We start from the raw sequence: 21,161 nt of genomic DNA on the forward strand, positions 1-21,161 counted from the left end.
TGCAGCGGTTGCCGTGGAGACCAGGGAAGCGTTGGGCCGCCAACGACGCGGGCTCCGGTGGCCTTCTGGGCTAGGGGCCGTAGCGATCCCGCAGAACCCGGCTCCCACTGCTACGGGGTGTTCGGTGTTTCCGAAATAAACATGCACCCCGAGGCCTCAGAGCCTGTGACGGACGGGATAGCGGAGCAAGATTGCGCGCAGGAGCCTGGTGTGGAGGAGTCGGCTGGTGACCACGGGAACGCAGGCGAAGGTGGCCGCAAGGAAGGTGCCGACCACCGCCCCAGGGAGGAGAGGGGGGCGACGGGCTGCGCCCAGCACCACATACCTGGTCTTCACAGCCAGCAGTAACTGTAATAATAATAACAGGGTCTTCCCTGGCGGTCCAGTGGTTAAGACTCCAAGCTTCCACTGTTGGTGGCATGGGTTTCCATCCCTGATCGGGGAACTAAGATCCTGCATGGCACAAGACGCGGCCAAAAAATAATAACAGCAGCGGCCCACACTTACTGAAGGTTGTGTACCATGCACTCACCACATTCCAACCATAGGCCAGCCCTCTGTGGTAGCACTCCTCTTGCCAGGTCACACAGATAATTTACCTGGAACTTAAAGAAGTTAAAGAACTTGCTCCAAACAGATTACCCTCAGCCAGTCAATGGTAGAACAGACTTACGCTTGGACAGTCTGACGCCAAGAGCCCAAGCCCTCACCCAAGAAACCATTCCCCTCACAGCCCAGCTTTTGAATGTATCCCTTCATTGCCTTCACTATGTAAGATCAAAGGCTCTCTCTCCCTCTGGATGGCAAGCTATGTCAGGGCAGACACCCCAAATGAGCTGGCAGTGTCCAGTCCAGTGCCTGATTGGTGGACAGAGTGAGTGACGAGCTGGTGTTTCTGGGATCACCTGGTGACTCCTCACCAAAGTTTTCCTGAACAGGCTTAGAAGATAGCCTCTCCTGTTGCTTGGCTTCAATCATAAGGGAAACCTTTTAGGGACTGATAAAGAAACTGCTTGATTTGTGTTTCATTCTTTGAACCCAGCCAACAGTTGTAAGCAATGACTGTCCAGGCAAGCCCTGTATGAGTTGCTATAGGGAAGCCATGTTGTGCTATGGACACACATACGTTTGGAGCAAGTTACTCTGGGTTCACACTACCCCTCTGCAACTTGCCAGTCTTATGGCGGTTTGCCCAGAGCTTAACCTCTCTCTAGGGCAGTCTCATCTTCCGCAAGCCGGGATAGTTACAATTAGAGTGACTTGCATACAGTGGGTCAGTAATAAATGGTAGTTTTGGTATTAATATAACCAATCAATTATTATGTATATTGAGCACCTATTCTTTATTGGGCTTCCTTTGTAGCTCAACTGGTAAAGAATCCACCTGCAATGCGGGAGACCTGGGTTTGATCCCTGGGTTGGGAAGATCTCCTGGAGAAGAGAAAGGCTACCCACTCCAGTATTCTGGCTTGGAGAATTCCATGGACTGTATAGTCCGTGGGGTCGCAAAGAGTCAGACACGACTGAGTGACTTTCACACTCATACACATTCTTTATTACCCTAAACCATCATCTGGTGCCTCTTGCAGCTGAGCACTGTATGCAGTGGGAAATGGGGAACTGTAAGACACAGTCCCACACGCAGAATGTTTAATCTCTAGAGAGTCCATAGGGACACCCAGAGAGCAGCAGCAAACAGCCCTTAAGATTAAATGCACTGGGGGACTTTCCTGGTGGTCCACTGGCTCCACGCTCCCAACACAGGGAGCGGGTTCAATCCCTGGTCAGAAAACTGAATCTCACAATACCACAACTAAAGATCCCACCTGGCACAATAAAGATTGAAGATCTCACATGCCACAGCTAAGATCCAGCGCAAATAAATATTTCTAAAGATAAAGAGAACATTTCAGATAGATTTGATGTTTTCTCCCTACCCCACCACTATTTCTAGTCCCATTCCATTTTCCCCTCCTCTAGAATTTTGTGTGGGTTCTTTCAGTCATGTCTGTCTCTCTCTTTCCCTATCTGTGCATTCTATTGCAAGGCAGAATAATGACCCATTGCTTTATTTAACCCGTCCCTGTGAATGGACATTTGCATTGTTCACTGGTTTTAGCTATTACAAATGATGCAAAAGTGAGTATGTTTGCACACATCCGCTTGTCCATCTGTACAAGAGGTTTTTTCAAAGATCTGCCTAGAAGTGAAATTCTCATAATCCTTAACAATGCTTTAAAAATTGTGATACATTTAAATAGTACTGATTCTACACTAAAGGCAGACAATTATTCATCAAGTTGAAGTAGAGGGAAATTTTTTTTTATACATGTCTTGCTCTCTACAGAACCAATCTCTTATCTTACAGAAATGAATGATCCTAAGGAAACATGTGTGGGTCCTTCAAACACTTCCTGCCTCAGTGAGCAGAAGCAGAGTGGTGACAGCTGGTCAGATGGTCGCTTAGCATACCAAACAGCCGACAAGGAAGATCGTGGCGCCAGGTACGTGGGCATGCTGCCACCACTCTCCGTACACTTTTACACATGTTATGATGTTATGATCACCCTTTTGTCCAGATAAGGAAATTGGGGCTCATGAAGATTAACTAGACAGCCCCTTGTCTGAGGATTAGTAACAGAGTCAGGATGGTTAGTTATGAGTCAGGTATAACTAACTGCAATCTATTAAACTTTAATGCCAAACCTGGAGAGAGGCACACATTAGGAGTTCTTGATGACACAAAGGTATTTCCATGAGAACATACACTGCAATTTTTAAGAATGCTGAAAGTCACAATATTGGATGAGGCCCTGAAAGCTATAACCAAGCAAGCAGTGTCATCGGGCATACAGAAGGTTGTGGAATTTGGAGACGGAATGGATGTGGCAAAGAATTTACGGGATATATCTTACAGCTGACAAACTGAAATCAATTTCTCATTCATGGTTTTCGTTCGACAGAATGACTAAAAAGTTTCTGCAAAAGCTTTGCAAGCAGCACAAGCTTTACATTACCCCAGCACTGAATGATACGCTGTATTTACACTATAAAGGTAAGGATCGGGTGGAGGAGGTACCTTGTGTCAGATGATAAGACCCTAGCAGTATAAGGAATTACTCACAGGGATCATCTAGAGTTCTTACATTTAAGCAGAAATTTCAAGGTTTAGTGGAGATGCATGGGAAAGTAATAACATTTCTTGGAAGAGTCTTACATGACTAGAGTTTATATGAGTTCCGGGGAAACATACTGGCATCTTTTATTTGTATTTGCTAAAGGACTCATAGTTTCCCAGACCGCTAACTACTTGTAAATACTCTGCAGTTGGGAGGGACACATTGTGAAGGACTGTGGTGGTGTCCAATGGTCACACGTCAACTTAAGTTCAGGTTCATAGACAGGGCTCTTCCTCGCAGTGACAAAGCAGAGCCATAACTCCCAGTTGATGCTGAATTTGGGACGGTCAGCCTGCTTCATTGGGCCATCCACATGGTCCTTTATCCAGTAAATGTTTACTGAGAGCCTTCTGTGGGCCGGCACAGGGCGCAGTGCTGGAGATACAAAGATGGATATGCTGAGGATGCTCTTGGTGTCTTGGGGGACAGGTCGGCTGCCATGAGGAGATTCACACTGTGCCAGGGAGATTCATGGAGGGCTCCAGCTGCAATATCCTTTAAAGGTGGGGAAGGACCCCTAGCTGGTCTTCTCACATCCATCTTGCCCCCCGCCAAATCCTCCACTCAGTGTCTAGGTGTAGCAGTGATGAGATGACACAGGAGGGCAGACCCCAGGGGACCCGTATTTAAGAGGTGGGAAGAAGAGGACGACTGAGAGGTGCCTATATTATCTATTGCTGCCTAGCAAATTAACCCCACGCCTACCAACTTAAGAAATTATTATCTGATACTATTTGGGAGGGTCGACACCTGGGAATGGGTTAGTCGGGTGGTTCTTCCTCACCGTTGCTTTCACCCTTTTTTCATCAAAACTTTGGGTTTGGGACTTCCTTGGTGGTCCAATGGCTAACGTCCTGCACTCTCAACACAGGGCACCTGGGTCTGACCCCTGGTCAGGGAACTAGATCCCTGAACATGCCACAGCTAGGACCCAGCACAGCCAAATAAAATATATTTTTTAAAACAAAACACAAACTTCTGGTTAAAACTTTTCAGGCAACCAAATGACTTTCAAAACATTTGGCAACAGCAGATGAACTGTGAAGTACAAATCTATAACGAGTTACTCAAGGAAACAAAAATGTTGGTTTTCCTCTCCTTAAACGTGGCTCATAAAACTGAGCCATACCAGAAAGCAAGACCCGAAGTTTGCACTGGCTTCAGGTACTGCTGGATTTTCTCACCGCATGGGTCACGAGGCTGCCTGTCCCCCTTCTGAAGCCCTGCGTTCCCTTGTGCTCATTCATTTCAGGCAGGGCAGCTGCCTCACTCCCACCTACTCCCAAGCGAGAAGGGAAGTTAGGCTCCACCCTACCAGGTTGGCAATTCTCGCAGAAAGTTGCCTCTTTCCAGTAGAGCCAGCCAAAGCTCCGCAGGGCTCCGAAGGTTGGCCCCACATGGCTCAGCACGACCAGCTCCCTGCAGAGAGCCATAGGGCAAGGATCAGGACGGGGTATTCTCAAAGAGGCGGCGGTGTGCCTGAGGAGGGATGTGTGGATGCTGGCCGTGTGTGCCTGCGTGCTGAGTCGCATTAGTCGTGTCTGACTGTTTGTGACCCCATGGACCCTAGCCACCAGGCTCCTCTGTCCATTGGATTCTCCACGCAAGAATACTGGACTGGGTTGCCATTTCCTTCTCCAAGGCAAGTAGGCATAAAAGAGGGTGAGACCTGTGCCTCTATGTGTGTGGGAGCCCAACAAATACCCCCTTCCTTCCTGCCAGGCTTTGACCGCATCGAGAACCTGGAAGAGTACACAGGGCTGCGCTGCCTCTGGCTGGAGTGCAATGGCATCCAGAAAATCGAGAACCTCGAGGCCCAGACGGAACTGCGCTGCCTCTTCTTACAAGTGAACTTGCTCCATAAGATTGAGAACCTAGAACCTCTGCAGAAACTGGATGCTCTCAACATCAGCAACAACTACATTAAGACCATCGAAAACCTCTGTAAGAAAGACCTGCCGCAGCGGCGGCGGTGGTGGCGGTGGTGGTAGTGGTGATGGTGGTGGTGGTGATGGTGGGTTGGGGTGTGAGGGGGTGATGGGTGGTGGTGGTGGGGGTGGTGGGTGGGGGTGGGGGGGTGGTGGGTGGGGGTGGGGGTGGTGGGGGGGTGGTGGGTGGGGGTGGGGGTGGTGGGGGGGCAGTGGGGGTGGGGGTGGGTGGTGGGTGGGGTTGGTGTTGGGGGTGGGCTTGGAGGTGGGGTTGGTGGTTGGTGGTGGGGTTGGGGGTGGTGTTTGGTGTTGGGGATGGGCTTGTAGGTGGGGGGGTGGTGGGTGGGGGTGGGCTTGGGGGTGGGAGAGGTGGTGGGTGTGGGTGGTGGTTGTTGGTGGTGGTTGGTGGTGAGGGTGGTGGGTGGGGGTGGTGGCTGGTGGTTGGTGGTGGGGGTGCGTGGGGGTGGTGGTGGGTGGGGGTAGGGGTGGGGGTGTTGGGTGTTGGGTGGTGGTTGTTGGTGGTGGTTGGTGGTGGGGGTGGGGATGGGGGTGTTGGGTGGTGGTTGGTGGTTGTTGGTGGTGGTTGGTGGTGGTGCGCAGTGGTAGTGCATGGTGGGGGTTGGGGGTGCTGGGTGGGGGTGGGTGGGTGTGGGGGTGGGGGTGGTGGCTGGTTTTTGGTGGTGGGGGTGCGTGGGGGGGTGGTGGTGGGTAGGGGTAGGGGTGGGGGTGTTGGGTGGTGGTTGGTGGTGGTGATGGTGGTTGTTGGTGGTGGTTGGTGGTGGGGGTGGGGGTTGTTTGGGTGGGGGTGTGGGGGTGCGGATGGTGGTGGGTGGTGGTGGGTGGGGATGGTGGTTGGTGGTGGTGGTGGTTGGTGGGGGTGGGGGTGGGGGTGTTGGGTGGTGGTTGGTGGTTGTTGGTGGTGGTGGTTGTTGGTGGTGGGTGGTGGTGGTGGTGGGTGGTGGGGGTGGGGGTTGGGGTTGGTGGGAGGGGTTGGTGGGTGGGGGTGGGGGTGGTGGGTGGTGGGGGTGAGGGGGTGGTGGGTGCCAGTGGTCGTCGATGGTTGGTGGTTGGTGGTGGGGTTGGTGGTGGGTTGAGGGTGGTGGTTGGTGGTTGGGGTGGGGGTTGGGGGGTGGTGGGGGGTGATTTGGGGGGTGGTGTTGGTGGTGTTGTTCTCTAAACCCGTGTCCACCGCTGTCCCCTGCAGGAGAGTCTTAAGATTCTCTTTGCTGCCCAGGTCGCTCACCTCTGTCCACTCCCCCTTCCAGCCTGCCTGCCAGTCCTGAACACACTCCAGATGGCGCACAACCACTTAGAGACCGTGGAGGACATTCAGCATCTCAGGGAGTGTGCCAGACTCTGCGTCCTTGACCTTTCCCACAACAAGCTGAGCGACCCCAGGATCCTGAGCGTTCTCGAGAGCATGCCTGACTTGGTAAAAAACAAACAAACAAAAAGCAGAAAGAAGCACGCACACTGGAGACTTTCCTGGTGGCCCAGTGGTTGTGGCCCCGAGCTTCCAGGGCAGGGGCCTGGGTTCAGTCCCTGGTCAGGGAAGGTCCTGCACGCCGCGCGGTGCGGAGTGGGGGTGGGGACACGCCCCCGCACACAAGTGTCGCCTTGTGTTCCGTAGGCAGCAAGTCTCTTTTCTTCTCCCCTCCCTCCCTCCCCTCTTCCTTTCTCCCCGCCTTCTGAACACCCATCACACTTTTCCCCTCTATTTTTAGCTGCTGTGTTTTAAATGCCAAATGCTCTGTCATTTCACCTACAATTTCAGTGTGTATTCCTGACAGATAACGACTTTTTAAAAAGCATCATTACAGTACTGTTATTATACCTAAAATAGTATCGGAATGACAGTTAATACCCAGTCTATGTTCAGTTTTCTCCATTTGCCTCAAGCATGTGTTTTGACCATTGGATTCAGTTCAGTTCAGTCGCCCAGTCGTGTCTGACTCTTTGCAACCCCACAGACCACAGCATGCCACGCTTCCCTGTCCATCACCAGCTCCTGGAGTTTACCCAAACTCATGTCCATTGAGTCAGTGATGTCATCCAACCATCTCATCCTCTGTCATCCCCTTCTCCCACCTTCAATATTTCCCAGAATCCGGGTCTTTTCAAATGAGTCAGCTTTTCGCATGAGATGGACAAAGTACTGGAGTTTCAGCTTCAACATCAGTCCCTCCAATGAACACCCAGGACTGATCTCCTTTAGGATGGACTGGTTGGATCTCCTTGCAGTCCAAGGGACTCTCAAGAGTATTCTCCAACACCACAGTTTGAAAGCATCAATTCTTCAGCTGTCAGACTATTTTATAGTCCAGCACTCACATCCATACATGACCACTGGGAAAACCATAGCCTTGACTAGACGGATCTTTGTTGGCAAAGTGATGTCTCTGCTTTTTAATATGCTAGGTTGCTCATAACTTTACCTCCAAGGAGTACTGCAGTCACCATCTGCAGTGATTTTGGAGCCCAAAATAATAGTCTCTCACTGTTTCCACTGTTTCTCCATCTATTTGCCATGAAGTGATGGGACCAGATGCCATGATCTTAGTTTTCTAAATGTTGAGCTTTAAGACCATCAGATTTTACCAATCCAAACCAGACCCACACATTGTATTTGGATTATGCATCTCATCACAGCCCTCCCCACTTGTCTCTTCCTCTCCCCCCCACCACCCTGCCAAGAATCTGCTGAAGAAACCGGGTCCCTCTGGATGTCAGCCACACCCTGGATTCAGTCAACTGCATCCTCATGGTGTGGTCTAACATGTTCTGCTGTCTCCAGTATCTCCTGTAAAATGATGATGGAGACAGAGGCCTGGTCAGATCCAGGCTCAGAATATAACCCTGGGGTCAGCTGTGGCATCAGTAAGGGCAAGCGTAACACCTGGTTGCCTCTTGTTGCGACTTTAAGTGTCACTAGTGGGTCTGACTGCTGCCAGTCTGATCCGGCTTCAGTCTGATCCAGCACTTGGCCTCCCTTCCCCCAACTGTTCCAACAGCTCCCAGGCACACTGCCTCGCTGTGTGAGTTCATTAGCAGTCACTCAGGGATCATATTCTAATTCTCTTATTCCTTCTGCCTTTCTTAGCAGCAGTGCTTCCACAAAGAGCACTTTTGCTCATGAACAATTTACATCCCTAATGTAAAGTGTATGCAGAAAACACTGGGATGAAGGCGTCTTTGTTTTTCTTTTTATGGATCAGTTTTCAGAGAAATGGATCCAGAACCTAGGGACCCCTAAAGATGACAGTGAAGGGTTTTTCTTTATCACTGTGGACAGATAGATTTAAAGACGCAGTATTTGGAGTGACTTAACCTTTCTGTCATTTTAATTCGCGGTGCTTGAGTGCCCCCATCTTCTAGTCCGTGGCGACCCCTGCAGGCAGCTCCTGTATCTTCTGGCCTCAACTCCAGCGGCCTGGGACAATTTCCTTGCTTTTCAGTGTGTATGTATTGTCATGTGTACTAGGAAAAAAATATTTTCCAAATAGCACACGGAAACCCTCAGTTCATTGTTTCCTGCTTAGGGCCTGGGTAAGCAAGGGAAAAGTGAATCCATTTAGAAGAAAACAGTAAGGAAAGCATCAGTTCAGTTGAGTTCAGTCACTCAGTCATGTCTGACTCTTTGTGACCCCATGGACTGCAGCACGCCAGGCCTCCCTATCCATCACCAACTCCAGGAGTTTACTCAAATTCATGTCCATTGAGTCAGTGATGCCATCCAACCATCTCATCCTCTGTCGTCTCCTCCTCCTCCTGCCTTCAATCTTTCCCAGCATCATGGTCCTTTCCAGTGAGTCAGTTCTTCGCATCAGGTGGCCAAAGTATTGGAGTTTCAGCTTCAGCCTCAGTCCTTCCAATGAATATTCAGGACTAATATCCTTTAGGATGGACTGGTTGGATCTCCTTGCAGTCCAAGGGAATCTCAAGAGTCTTTTCCAACACGACAGTTCAAAAGCATCAGTTCTTCGGCGTCCAACCTTCTTTGTAGTCCAACTGTCACATCCATACATGACCACTGGAAAAACCATAGCTTTGACTAGATGGACCTTTGTTGGCAAAGTCATGTCTCTGCTTTTTAATGTGCTGTCTACGTTGGTCATAACTTTTCTTCCAGAGAGCAAGCGTCTTTTAATTTCGTGGCTGCAGTCACCATCTGCAGTAATTTTGGAGCCCCCCAAAATAAAGTCTGTCACTGTTTCCATTGTTTCCCCATCTATTTGCCATGAAGTGATGGGACCAGATGCCATGATCTTAGTTTTCTGAATGTTGGGTTTTAAGCCAGTTTTCTCACTCTCCTCTTTCACTTTCATCAAGAGGCTCTTTAGTTCTTCTTCACTGTCTGTCATAAAGGTGGTGTCATCTGCATATCTGAGGTTATTGATATTAGGAAAGCATAGTTCAGGAGTAATCTCCAGAGCAGACTGGCATCAAGAACTAGTTTAACATTCACATAGCCACCAGCATGTGGCATGATAATACCATGCTGAATACTAATACTTTTCTGAGGGGCCTGGCTGTCATAACAAGGTACCAGGTTGGTGTTTTAAACAATAGAAATTTATTTTCTCATGATTCCAGAGACTAGAAATCCTAAATCAAGGTGTGGGGCAGGCTTGCTTTCTCCTGAGGCCTCCCTCGTTGGCGTGTAGACAGTCATCTTCTCCCCGAGTCCTCAGGTGGCCTTCACAGCCTGTCTCCCAATCTCCTCTTTGTACAAGGACCTATGGGATCAGGGCTCACCCTAGTGACATCATTTAATCTTGATCACCTCTTCTAAGACCCTGTCTCCAGGTGCAGTCACATTTTGAGGCGCTGGGGTTAGGATTGCAGCAGAAGAGTTTGCTGCAGGCATCTGTCGCGGGGTGGTTTTCTGGCGGGTTCTGCATTCCCCACACACACATGTGCCCACCCCGGGGCACACTGCTCCCCACACCCAGCCCTACAGGACAGGCCACTTGAACCTGTGACAAGAACCATGATGGCCAGATGAGAATGGAGTTTGGAAAATGCTTAAGTAACCAGTTCACAATATATTCATTTTCTCCAACAACAAAAAGTGCTTTAGATATAAAAACCATTTCACCAGTTTAGGCAAACCCATTTTAAATGCTTCACCCACATGTCACCTTGATGGATCCGCTCCCCCCGCCCCCAGCCCCCGGAGAGGAGGTGACAGGATTTAAGGACGGGGGAACGGCACTGCTCTGTTGCTGTCCCTCTTCTGGTCCCGGCTTGACATCCAGGAGACCTGTAAGCCTGGCAAGAAGGGGCTTTGGGGTACCTGAGAGGGCGCTCTGCATCCTGTCCCCTTGGTCACCGTCTCTTATCTGTCCAGCCGCTGTGTGCATTTTCTTAAAACAGGTCCTGGAAGGACAGAAAAGCGATCAATCAGAGATTAGTTCCAGCAAAAGAGACTGGGTGAGCAAAATCACCGCCCTCGGGAAAGGCTCCAGGAGGGTTTTCCAGCACTGTTCTGGAAGGACAGTGCGAGTTCAAGTTCAAGTAGAAAAAGGGATACCCGATTCTCAGGACGGTTCTGATGGCATGCTGAGTGGCACAGGAACAGCGACAGCCCCGGCTTCTCTGAGACTGTCCTCAGGATTTCACGTCGACACTCCCTGTCTTTGTATTTCTTCTCAGCACAACGTGCAAGAGATATGTTTTAACTGCATCTTTTTCTCAGTGCCTAATGAGGTTCTGCCTCTGTGCTTCCAGCGTGTGCTGAATCTGATGGGGAACCCGGTGATTAAGAACATCCCCAACTACCGAAGGACACTCACCGTCCGGCTAAAACACTTAACATACCTGGATGACAGACCAGTTTTTCCCAAGGACAGGTAAGGGAGCGAAAAGCCTTTTAATAACAACACTATGTAGCAGTTGAGCATGCTCAACAGGTAAGTTTTTTTTTTAATTTTCTGATTTTTGAGCATTCCCACACCTCTGTTATGTATTCCAGTGAGGGAAGTTTAATGGCTTACATGACTGTTTATAATAGGAAATTCCCTGTTTTGAGCGCTTATTCCTGGGTTTTTTCATAACCCTTTGATAACTATCCTTCTATATGAAGTCCTGATCCCATGGCTAGTTATTTCCTTAGGGTGGAATCCTGTAGTTTAAAAGGCACTTATAGTTTCTAGAATGTTTGTATCATTTATAACTTTCCCAGACACAGCCATGTTAAAAAAAAAAAATGTAGCCAGGTTAATTGATGAGTGAAGATAGTACGTCATTTGCATTTTTGGGTGACAAATGAAGTTCATCGTTTTTACCACCTTTGTTGGACATTTAAAGTTTCCTCCTCTGTGAATATTGCATTCATGACCTCTTTCCAATTTCCTTTTGGGTAGATTTTTCTTATTGATTCATAAGTGATAATTGCTCAATCGTTTCTGACTCTTTACGACCCATGACTGAAGCCCGCCAGGCTTCTCTGTCCATGAGATTTCCCAGGCAAGAATACTGGAGTGGGTTGCCATTTCCTTCTCCAGGGGATCTTCCCAATCCAGGGATTAAACCTGGGTCTCCTGCATTGCAGGCAGATTCTTTACTGTGTGAGCCACCAGGAAAGCTCTGTTTCATTAAGAGCTCTTTGCATATCAAGAATATTGAACCTGGGGCTGCCATGTGTAGCATCACTGCTTTGATCTGGGTTTTTTTATTTACCTTTTGATTGAGGCTGCTATTCATTCCAGCTTAGAATAAAACCTCAGTAACTGGGATGGCCTGAAAGGAAGTGCAGTCTGAAGCTTGGAATTACCCGACATTTAAAAATACACTTGAACTCCCAAATTTTAATCAAACTAACACAATTTTCAAAGGGATTGCCTCCACACGGACCAGGTGAGACAGCCAGGATCCCTGCTTGTGCGCAGTCGGGCCAAGATGCTCCCAGCTCCCTGGCACCCAGCCCTGGGCATTAAGGCAGACAGCGGGCGTGCAGGGCCTGGGGGCGGACCGCAAAGCCCAGCTCTGCAGCTGCGGGTCCTATGCCCCTAGTCAAGTTTGCCAACCTCCTAAGCCTCAGGTTGTCTCCGGAAAGTGGAGACAAAACCGACCTCGAGGTCTTTGTGTGTATCTGTTAGTATCACGTGGGACTCAAGCAGGAGGGAACCAATGGGAGCTCTCGGCTGTCCTGGGGTGGGGCGGGAGGCGGTGCAGGGAATGTGATCTCCCTGCTGCACCCTGGGGCAGCGCGACCCCCAGGAATGTGTAAGAGCTGGGCCCTTTGCAGAGAGAGCCCTGCCATGGACGATATAGCAGGACTCCTCTTCAAAAGCTGGTTTCACTTGGGTTTGAAGCCTCATTTCAGCACTCTCCAGCTGTTCCGCACTGGGTCCTTGACCTTCTCTCAACCTGGGATGATCTTCACAGGGGTTTGTTCACCTGTCACCTTCTGAAGATCTCCATGACCAGCCACCTATCTAAGCCACACCTTTGCCTCTTCCATCTAGTGTCTCTTTAGCCTGATTTCTTTTTGTAGGACACATCTGCCTCTGACATACCTGTTTCCTCTTTTAGAGTCTCTTTCCCCGTAAAAGGGCTGGTCTAGTAGAGCAAGCCATGTCATCTCTTATGTTAACCTACTTATCTCTGGCCCCTGGAACAGTTTGCTCACTTCAAGTGTACAGTTCAATGGTTTTTCAGTATATTCAGAGTTGTCCAACCACCCCCACAATCAATTCTAGAATATTTTTATCACTCCCCAAAGTAACCCTTACTTATTAGCAGTCATTCCCCAACCCACCTCTGACAGCCCCAACAACCACAAAGCTACTTTCTATCTCTGTGGATTAGACTGCTCTGGACATTGCATATGCTGTGTGCTGTGTGATGAGTCCTGTTCAACTCTTTGCAACCCCATGGACTATAGCCCACCAGGCTTATCTGTCCATGGAATTTTTCAGGCACGAGTATGGGAGTTGCCATTTCCTCCTCCAGGGGATCTTCCCAACTCGGGGATCAAACTCATGTCTCTTGTGTCTCCTGCGTTGGCAGGCTCAGATCTACCACTGAGCCGATATGGATTTGCCTACTCAGGACGTTTCATATAGATGAAGTCACACGATACGTGGTCTTTTGTGACCGGCTTCTTCCACTGAGCATATTTTTAAGGTTCACCCACATTGCAGCCTGTGTCAGTAAAAGCTTCCAAAATAACTCTGTGAAATAATCTCCCGTTTGGGAAGGCCATGTTTTATCAGTTGAGGGACATTTAGGGTCGCTTCCACTATTTGGCTGTCGTGAACAGTGCTGCTATCAATATTTGTATGCAGGTGTGTGTGTGTGTGTGTGCGGACATTTGTTCTCAACTCATTTGAGTAAATACTTGGGAGCACGATTGCTGGATTTTACGGTAAGATGATCTTTGCTTTGGAATTGGCAAACTGTCTCGTGAAGTGGCTGCTCCATTTTGCATTCCCACCAGCCCTGAAGGAGCACTCCTGTCACCCCACATCCTCCCGGCCTTTGGTGTTGTCAGCGCTCTGGATTTTAGCCGTTCCATTGGGTGTCAAGTGGTTAGGTTTGCACTCTCCTGATGTCACCCAACAATGAGCTTATTTTCTACCCAACTTCTTGGTGAGGGGTCCAGTTCTTTGGCCACTTTAAAAACACTTTGTATGTTTCAGATAACAAGCCATCTAGTGGTTAACTTTCTTCCGAGTGTTTTCCCCCAGTGCAGTTTCCTTTAACCTTTGCCCACCTTCAGGTTGTGTTGACTTTGTGTGAGCCGTAATAGGTCTTCATGTAGTCTAGATACAACTTGTAGTCAAGTATCTGATTTGCAGCTGTTTTCTCACTTTCTGTGGGTTCTTTTTTTACGGGATTCTTTACATGACACCCCTTTTTAATTTTGGTGGCGTTCACTTTCTCTATTTTTCTTTGCTTTTGTCAGGTGTGCTTTTGACCTTTTGACACAGGCTTTGCAAACCACTAGAACTTTCAAGATGAAACTGTGCCTGCGTTAGTGTGTCTCCTTACAGTCACATGCCCTCTGTGCCTTTAGTTTGATTTTGGGGAAAAAGAGCAAGTTTGGTCAGAGAGTATATGTTTTGGATTTACTGTTAACCTGTGACAGTTCAGACCAGCTCCCTCCCACCAACCCCTGACTTCTGAGGTCTGGGGTTTATTTTTTGTTTTTAATCCTCCTAAACAGAGCTTGCGCAGAGGCCTGGGCCAGGGGAGGGTACGCGGCGGAGAAGGAGGAGAGACAGCAGTGGGAGATGAGAGAGCGGAAGAAGATCACGGACAGCATCGAGGCCTTGGCGGCCATCAGGCGCCAGGCGGAGGAGAGGAAGCGGCAGAGAGCGAGCCAGGAGCGAGGTGTGAGCCCGAGACACAGGAGGGCCCCCGAGCTGCACTGAGAGTCATCCTGGGGTGGGGGGCGAGGGCAGGAACGCTTTGCTCACAGGCCTACGGATCCATCTGCCCTCGACCTCACTTGAGGACAGTGCTCAAGACACATTAATAAGTAAGAACCCTGTCCTCTTCCTACATGCAAGAGGAAAGAGTCAGGGGCTCTGTGTGTACCTTCCTTCTTTTTTTTTGGCTTGCGAGATCTTAGTTCCCTGACCAGGGATCGAACCTGCACCCCCTGCAGTGGAAGCAAGGCATCTTAACCACTGGACCACCAAGGAAGTCCTCCGTGTGTACTTTTAAATGACAGTGTTTTTCCCCTAATTATAAACCGTGACTACACTACCCATAGAAAACACAGACAAGCAAGGGTCATCACAGAATTGCAGCAAGAACTGCTCAACATCCAGTGTGAGCACTTCCTGGCTTTTCCTATGAGTGTGGTGCATACCTTTTTTTAATAGAAGAAAGTGGCACAGCTCTGTTGCTCTCTGCCCACTCACATTCCCATAAAATGGACATTCTCCTGCAGTTTGCATTTCCCCCCCTTTTCCAGCGTTTAATTCGGACATTGTTCAGTGGTCAAATGAACACCTGTGCCCTCTCCTCACGTCGGCTGTTGATTAACATTTTGGCACACGTGTGCGCACACACACGTTCCTGACCTGCTGACCTGCTGGAAAGCCAGGGCAAACATCGTGGCCCTAAGCCCAGTCCCTCAGCCCGCATCTCCTAAGAGCACCCGGTACAGTCTTCCCGGGGCCTGTGCGGGCACTGCACCTGCTGGGCATCCCCCCAGTGGCTGTGCAGCCTGTTTATCCAGCACCCTGGTGACCGTCCTGCCGCAGGTCCCCACTGCCCACCCTCGGCCTTCGCTGCCCACCCTCCTAGGACCATCCCCACTCACCTGTGGACTTGTGCTCAGGGGAGGAGACCACGCCAGCCGGTGCTGCGGACGTGGACGCCGAAGTGGAAGGAGAGGAAGAGCCTCAGGAAAAGAAAGAAACGAGGCAGAAGATAGAGCAGTTTGTCAAGGAGAGCTTCGAGGCCAAGGATGAGCTGTTCCCGGAGAAGCCAGAAGAGCCGAGCCTCCTGGAGGAGCTGCCTCTGGATGTCGGGGAGCCGACAGGGGTGCTCCCCCCTGAGGCCCTGCCAGCGAGCCCCAGAGCTGCCTGGGCAGGTAGGTGGTCGAGGAAGCACAGGTGCATTATACCTGGGGCAGCTCCCAACTAGGGGCCCCGGACTGCCTTCCACCCTGACCGCTCGGTCTGTAAAGTGATGTACACATGCCACCTCACAACAGGACCACGAGCGGAGCCCAGACTGCGTCTCCAGCATCTGGTCCAGCGTGGTTCAAAGAAATGGGCAAGACACTAACAGTATATTTTATCAAACCCAGAACACCTAAAATATGTCTTCTCAGGTGACGCAGTGGTAAAAAAAAAATCTGCCTGCCAATACAAGAGACGCCGGTTTGATCCCTGGGTTGGGAAAATTCCCTGGAGGAGGACATGGCAACCCCCTCCAGTATTCTTGGCTGGAGAATCCCATGGACAGAGGAGCCTGGCAGGCTACAGTCCATGGGGTCACAAAGAGTCAGACTCCAGTTAGCGACTGAGCACACACACCTAGAATGTAATTTAAGTCAACATGAATTTATTCATGAGATAGGTTCCTCTTTTTGACACTAAGTTTTCTAAATCCACTTGCTTGTTTCATTCTAATTGGGTGCCCCACTGTGGCTCTTGAGTCAAACTGGGCCTAGTCAGTCCCCAAGGTGGACAGTGGACTGGCGTGACTTGAGCAGAGCGGGGCCGCTCATCTCTGATGACCGAGGCTGGAGAGGAAGCAGTGGGCGGGATCAGGAGGGGACTAGGGGGAAGAGAGGAGCCCTGTCTGGACCCCACATTCCCTGGGCAACCCTGCAAGGACGTCGTGGGTCTCCTTGACACTCTCGCAGCAGGAGGAGCTGTGAAACTTGCCCGCTAACGCCATGGCCTTTCTTCATCTCCTAGTCAAGCGATCATGCTTTTTCCAAGGTTCCTGCATGTTCTGCATAGACTCTTGGCTGGAACTTCCATCTCCAGGCTGTAGAAAGAGGGTGCTCTCTCCCTTCCCTTCCACACATAACCTTTTCCTCAGCTCTTGTCACAAGGGCTAGAGGTCTTCAGACCCGAGGGTTCTGTCCTTTCTCTTGGAATCCACCCTAACCGCAATTGCCCGTCTGACTGCCGTGTATGAAACAGACTCCAAGATTACTGTAACTCTGTTGTCCTTAGAATTGGCTCCCCAAACTGTGGCCACTGAAAGTGCATCAGGCACAGAGCCCGATGGAGCTGAAAATCTGGAGGCCACAAGACTGGAGACGAAGGAGCAGCTCTTCATCGACGTACGTAGCCCTTGCACCTGCAGAGAAGCACGCACGGCATAGCTGCTGTTGGTGTCTGATCAGACACAAACCTTCCGAATCCTGAGTTCAGTGGGGCCCGTGGGCTGGCCCGCATGGCCTCCCGTGGAGGTGCCACCCAGACCCAGCGCTCAGCACCTGCAGTCAATAAGCTCTCCTGGGGGCAGGCAGTGGGGAATCCATGCCTGTGCACCTTCAAGACTGAGAGCGCTGGCCAGACGAACCCCTTGAACTCTGTCTACGAAACTCCTGATGCATTTCCCCATGAGAAGTTACCCTCTCAGCAGCTCCTTCTGGCCATAGACGGAACTGCTGGGAAAGCTACACTTAATCAGCAGAGGCTTGCATGCTTTGGGGACAGCTGCCCATCTTCCTGGCCTGTCCTGCATCCTGTCCTCCAGGGCTGATTCAGGGGTGCCGCCTGACCTTGGGCCCGATCACATCCTTGGGAATGGCCCTCCTCCCTGCAGCCTGTCCACTCTGACGACAGCCTTCCACGCTGTGCCCACGAGAATGCATCCGTAGGGATATGCACGTTTGGCACGACCCCCAGGCACTGTGCTTTAGGGGGGTGAGGAGTAGGGGCTGGCCCCCCCATCTTTAGGTTTGCACCCTGCTTCCACAGAGGAGAGCCACCTCTCTACCCACAAGCGAGCTCCTTCCATTCAGACTGTGTTGCGTGGCTTTGCCTGCCCTCTGCCCGCTTCCTTCACAAACTGCTACACTCGTGTTTCACTCCCAACTTTACAACTTCACGTGGCTCGGAAAGGTTCAGCTAAGCAGTCAGCATTCAGCGTGGCGTTTCCCGTTTTCTGAGTGGGTCTAATATAGATATAACAGAAGTGGGCGCTTCAGCCCTAACGTGTGAGAACCAACCATATACAGGACCCCGATGCTACGCGAACACTGACTGTTCTTCCTTTTTGTCCGGCACCACTTTAAATACCTCTTGTATCAACTGATTTAACCCTTCCAGTAACTCTTAAGAGGTAGGTTATCATCCCCATTTTACAGACGGGGAAACTGAGAAACAAAGAGTAGAGCACCTTGCCCAAGGCTACCCAGCCAGACAATGGTGGAGCAGGAACAGCAATCCAGGCAGTCTGGCTCTGGAGTCCAGGCATCTGACTGCCTCACATGCAGGTTGGGGTGCTACAGATGAAGATACCCCAAGACACAGAACAGAAAAGCGCTGCCTCCCCACCCCAGTTTTGCGAAAGGTTCGAAAGAGACTCACTTTGTGCCAGGTAGGGTCCTCGGGACCCTATTTGTACGTAGGAGGTACAGTTCCCCCCTAGATGAACTGGATGATACCAAAGTGAAGTGGAGAATGAGGTGGAAATTTTTGAAACACATCACACCTTACAAAGCTCTTTCACTGACCAGATCCAGGAAGCTGGAGTGGCCACTGGTACCTGGAGTGTTACCTGGAGTGTGTGTGCTGCCTGTACACGCGGCTCGAGTGGCCACATGTATGTGTGTACATGTGGCTTGAGTGTGCACGAGTGTGCTGCGTGCATACATGGCTCGAGTGTGTTGGTTGCTCCGTGGGCCCCTCCGCACTCTGTGGTTGGTTGGTGGGGTGGCCCCGTCTCTTCTGAGGACTGGATGCTGAGAGCGCACCCTCCCGCTGACCAGGGTCACTTCCTCTTCCAGGACCTGCCCGACTTGGAAGATGTGAATGCCGGCGAATCTCTGGGCGACCGGGATAGGGTGAGCTCACCTGCGTCCCCGCGTTTCCACTTCCCTCCTCTCCCAGCCCCGTGGATGACCAAGTATGTCGGGGAGTTGCAGGCCCTGCCTGATGCCTCACACACCCAGGACCTTTACCTCAGCCTCAGGAAAGGTTTACTGCTGCCCCCTTCTCTGGGTTCTACAATTAGCCACTTGGGGGGGTTTTTGGGAACAGATCTTTTATCACTGATCTTTAATAACCATGTGCTGTACATCATTACCTGGACTTTCTTCTGTCCTTGACGTGTCTGTGTGTTCATCTAGCGAATGCCGGTACGACAGTGACACCCGGGCAGGGAAAGGAGAGAGCAGGGAGGAGAGGGCAGGGGCTCGACGTGGATGTCTCCTGAGGTGACCTGATCCTCCCCCCAGCATCACCAGAGCCCCTCGGGGCCTGAAGGAGAGAGAGAAGTCTGGGGCGTAATCTCAGGGCGGGAGCCAGTGATCACAGCAAGGACACAGACACAGAACCCAGTTCTTTGGGAGCCTGACCACCAATGCAGGGCTAGGTAGCCGGTGCAGGCGCAGCCCACCAGGGGCCCAGGCTCACAGATGCCTGGTTCAGGACCCAGGTCGGGGGTGGTGCAGCAGGAGCAGAGAGGGTGGGCCCGTGCCCCATGGAGACCCGAGGGAGGAGGGGGAGCCAGTGGAGACCTGGCCACAGGGCTCACGACCACCTCGGCTCACGACCACCTGTGTTCCCCAGGGGCTGTCCTGGTGTGGTGCCAGAGTGTGACGGACAGAAATGCAGAATTAGCAGCATGCACTTTAGGGACGCTACTGTGAAAACAGCATGGCTCAACATGTCTTTTCCTTTAAACAGGAGCAGTGCTTTCCAAAGATTACAGCCGTCTCGAGCCTGAACGACGCCAGCGAGCCTGATGTGGACGACATCTCACTCCTAGCGCTGGAAAACACATCCTCGGACACGCTTTCCAGTATATTTGCAGTCCCCAAGGATACCTCCTGGAGGGTGGAGACTGAGATGCCCTTCACAGACATACTTAAAGTGGCACCAGAGAGGGACCTGGAAACCCAAAGGAGAGCGAGCGAGGTCCCTTGCCCGCTGATTCAGGAGCTGGGTGATGACGAGGAACCCTCAGGACTGCCACCCCTGCCCCCAGTCTGCAAGGGGGAAGCCGTGCCTGCCCCACACACTGAGGACGGCGATGGGGACCTGCTTCCAGCCCCCACTCCAGGTAACGTCCCCTGACCTTCAAGGTCACAGGGGCCGAAAGCTTCTCGGTGGGGAAACAGACAGTGGACCACCCAAGCCCAGAGCAGTGGCCACCTGGGCCTTTGTCGTCAGGATCCCATGTTCTCAGTGGTGGTGGCGGGTCATTCACAGCCTCTCCAGAGACTGTGGAGGCCGCTAGAGCGTGTTCCCACCTGGGTGACTTGCAGTATTACTGGCCAGAGAGCTGAGGAGCTGCCAGGCTGCCCTCTTCCCCCACCACCTCCAGGCTCGGCCCTTCCCGATCAAGGAAGGAGGGGACCCGTGACACCACAGTCTCATCACACGGGATGAGACCAGGGCAGCAGCTGGCCCAAGGGTGGTGCTACACACATGGATGCCCAGAATGGCACAGGTGACATGCCAGCTGGGAAGGGAGTTGCGGCAGGTGTGGGCAGCACCCACAGTGCCCAGTGGGCAGGGCAGGAGAAGCCACTCGCCACACACCACTTGGCCCGCCAGCTTGGGGGCTTGTGCCCATGACTAGAGAGAGGCACCATTGGGGCGGCTGGTTAGTGCCTGCTACTCACAAGCACACGGGGGTAGCTCCGTGTTCCGAGACTATGCTCCCCAACTGCGAACCCAACACGGGGAGCCCTTGGCACAGACGATCCCCACTCTGACCCACGCTGTGTGGCCATCTCGAGGCCGGCACACGGGAAGGGGTGAGGGCTGACCACACTTCCCCAGAACACTGAGCCACCCCTTGCCTAACTCTGTAGGAAACGGCCCTGAGAAGGATCAAGTCCAACCTGAGGTGGAACCCGTGGAGCGCCTGGGGTCCGAGGCAGGAGAAGACCGGGAGGACATTGAATTTGGCCTGGACTGAGCCTCTGCTCTTGTACCAGTGGGCATGGGCCCAGGCCTGACCCCCCAGCAGGGGCGGGTCACCCTTTCGCTCGGGCTCCCCTTCCCTTCCGAGCTGTGGTTGCCGAGGGCGTGAGCCCCGGTTCCCTTCTCCCACGGGCACAGCCTCGTGCTCCCCATGCTGCAAGCCTCTCACAAGCCCGGTCACTTGCAGTGGAAACCATGTCACGGTATAAACATTTCAGCATCCACGTGGGCCCTTGTATTACTGGATTATCTAACGTCTGGGTGAGTCACAGGTCATTCACTCCACCAGGTACTGAGACAAGAACCATTCCATTCTTCTCTCTGAGAAGAAACCCAGGTCCTGCCCCGAGGCCTGTGCCACTCCCAGGGGTGGGGTGGGGTGATCTCCCCGCAGCAGAAGCAGGCTCGTCACTGGGGCCACAGAACCACAGAGGGCGAGAACCTAATGCACTGAGCATGGAAAGCCAGGGTAG

The 21,161-nt window shown here is 51.6% G+C and overlaps 1 protein-coding gene across 1 annotated transcript; it reads left to right on the forward strand.

The window, feature by feature from the left end:
* Positions 1-141: 141 nt before the first annotated feature.
* On the forward strand, positions 142-20,683 carry DNAAF1 (dynein axonemal assembly factor 1). Its single transcript, XM_052656596.1, has 12 exons — positions 142-265; positions 2,369-2,504; positions 2,964-3,055; positions 4,902-5,123; positions 6,373-6,539; positions 10,838-10,959; positions 14,280-14,446; positions 15,405-15,659; positions 16,759-16,868; positions 18,543-18,599; positions 19,444-19,819; positions 20,577-20,683. The coding sequence occupies exons 1-12, from the start codon at positions 142-144 to the stop codon at positions 20,681-20,683; spliced, it is 1,935 nt and encodes a 644-aa protein (XP_052512556.1).
* Positions 20,684-21,161: the final 478 nt, after the last annotated feature.

This window comes from Budorcas taxicolor, chromosome 18, assembly GCF_023091745.1.
Source record: "Budorcas taxicolor isolate Tak-1 chromosome 18, Takin1.1, whole genome shotgun sequence".
Taxonomy (NCBI): Eukaryota; Metazoa; Chordata; class Mammalia; order Artiodactyla; family Bovidae; genus Budorcas; species Budorcas taxicolor.

Bases quoted from the DNA above. Each gene is read 5' to 3' on its own strand.
- DNAAF1 (XM_052656596.1), top strand. From the start codon at position 142: ATGCACCCCGAGGCCTCAGAGCCTGTGACGGACGGGATAGCGGAGCAA. The intron at 10,960-14,279 runs GTAAGGGAGCGA...CCTCCTAAACAG, and splicing joins CCAGTTTTTCCCAAGGACAG to AGCTTGCGCAGAGGCCTGGG. The intron at 14,447-15,404 runs GTGTGAGCCCGA...ACTTGTGCTCAG, and splicing joins GAGAGCGAGCCAGGAGCGAG to GGGAGGAGACCACGCCAGCC.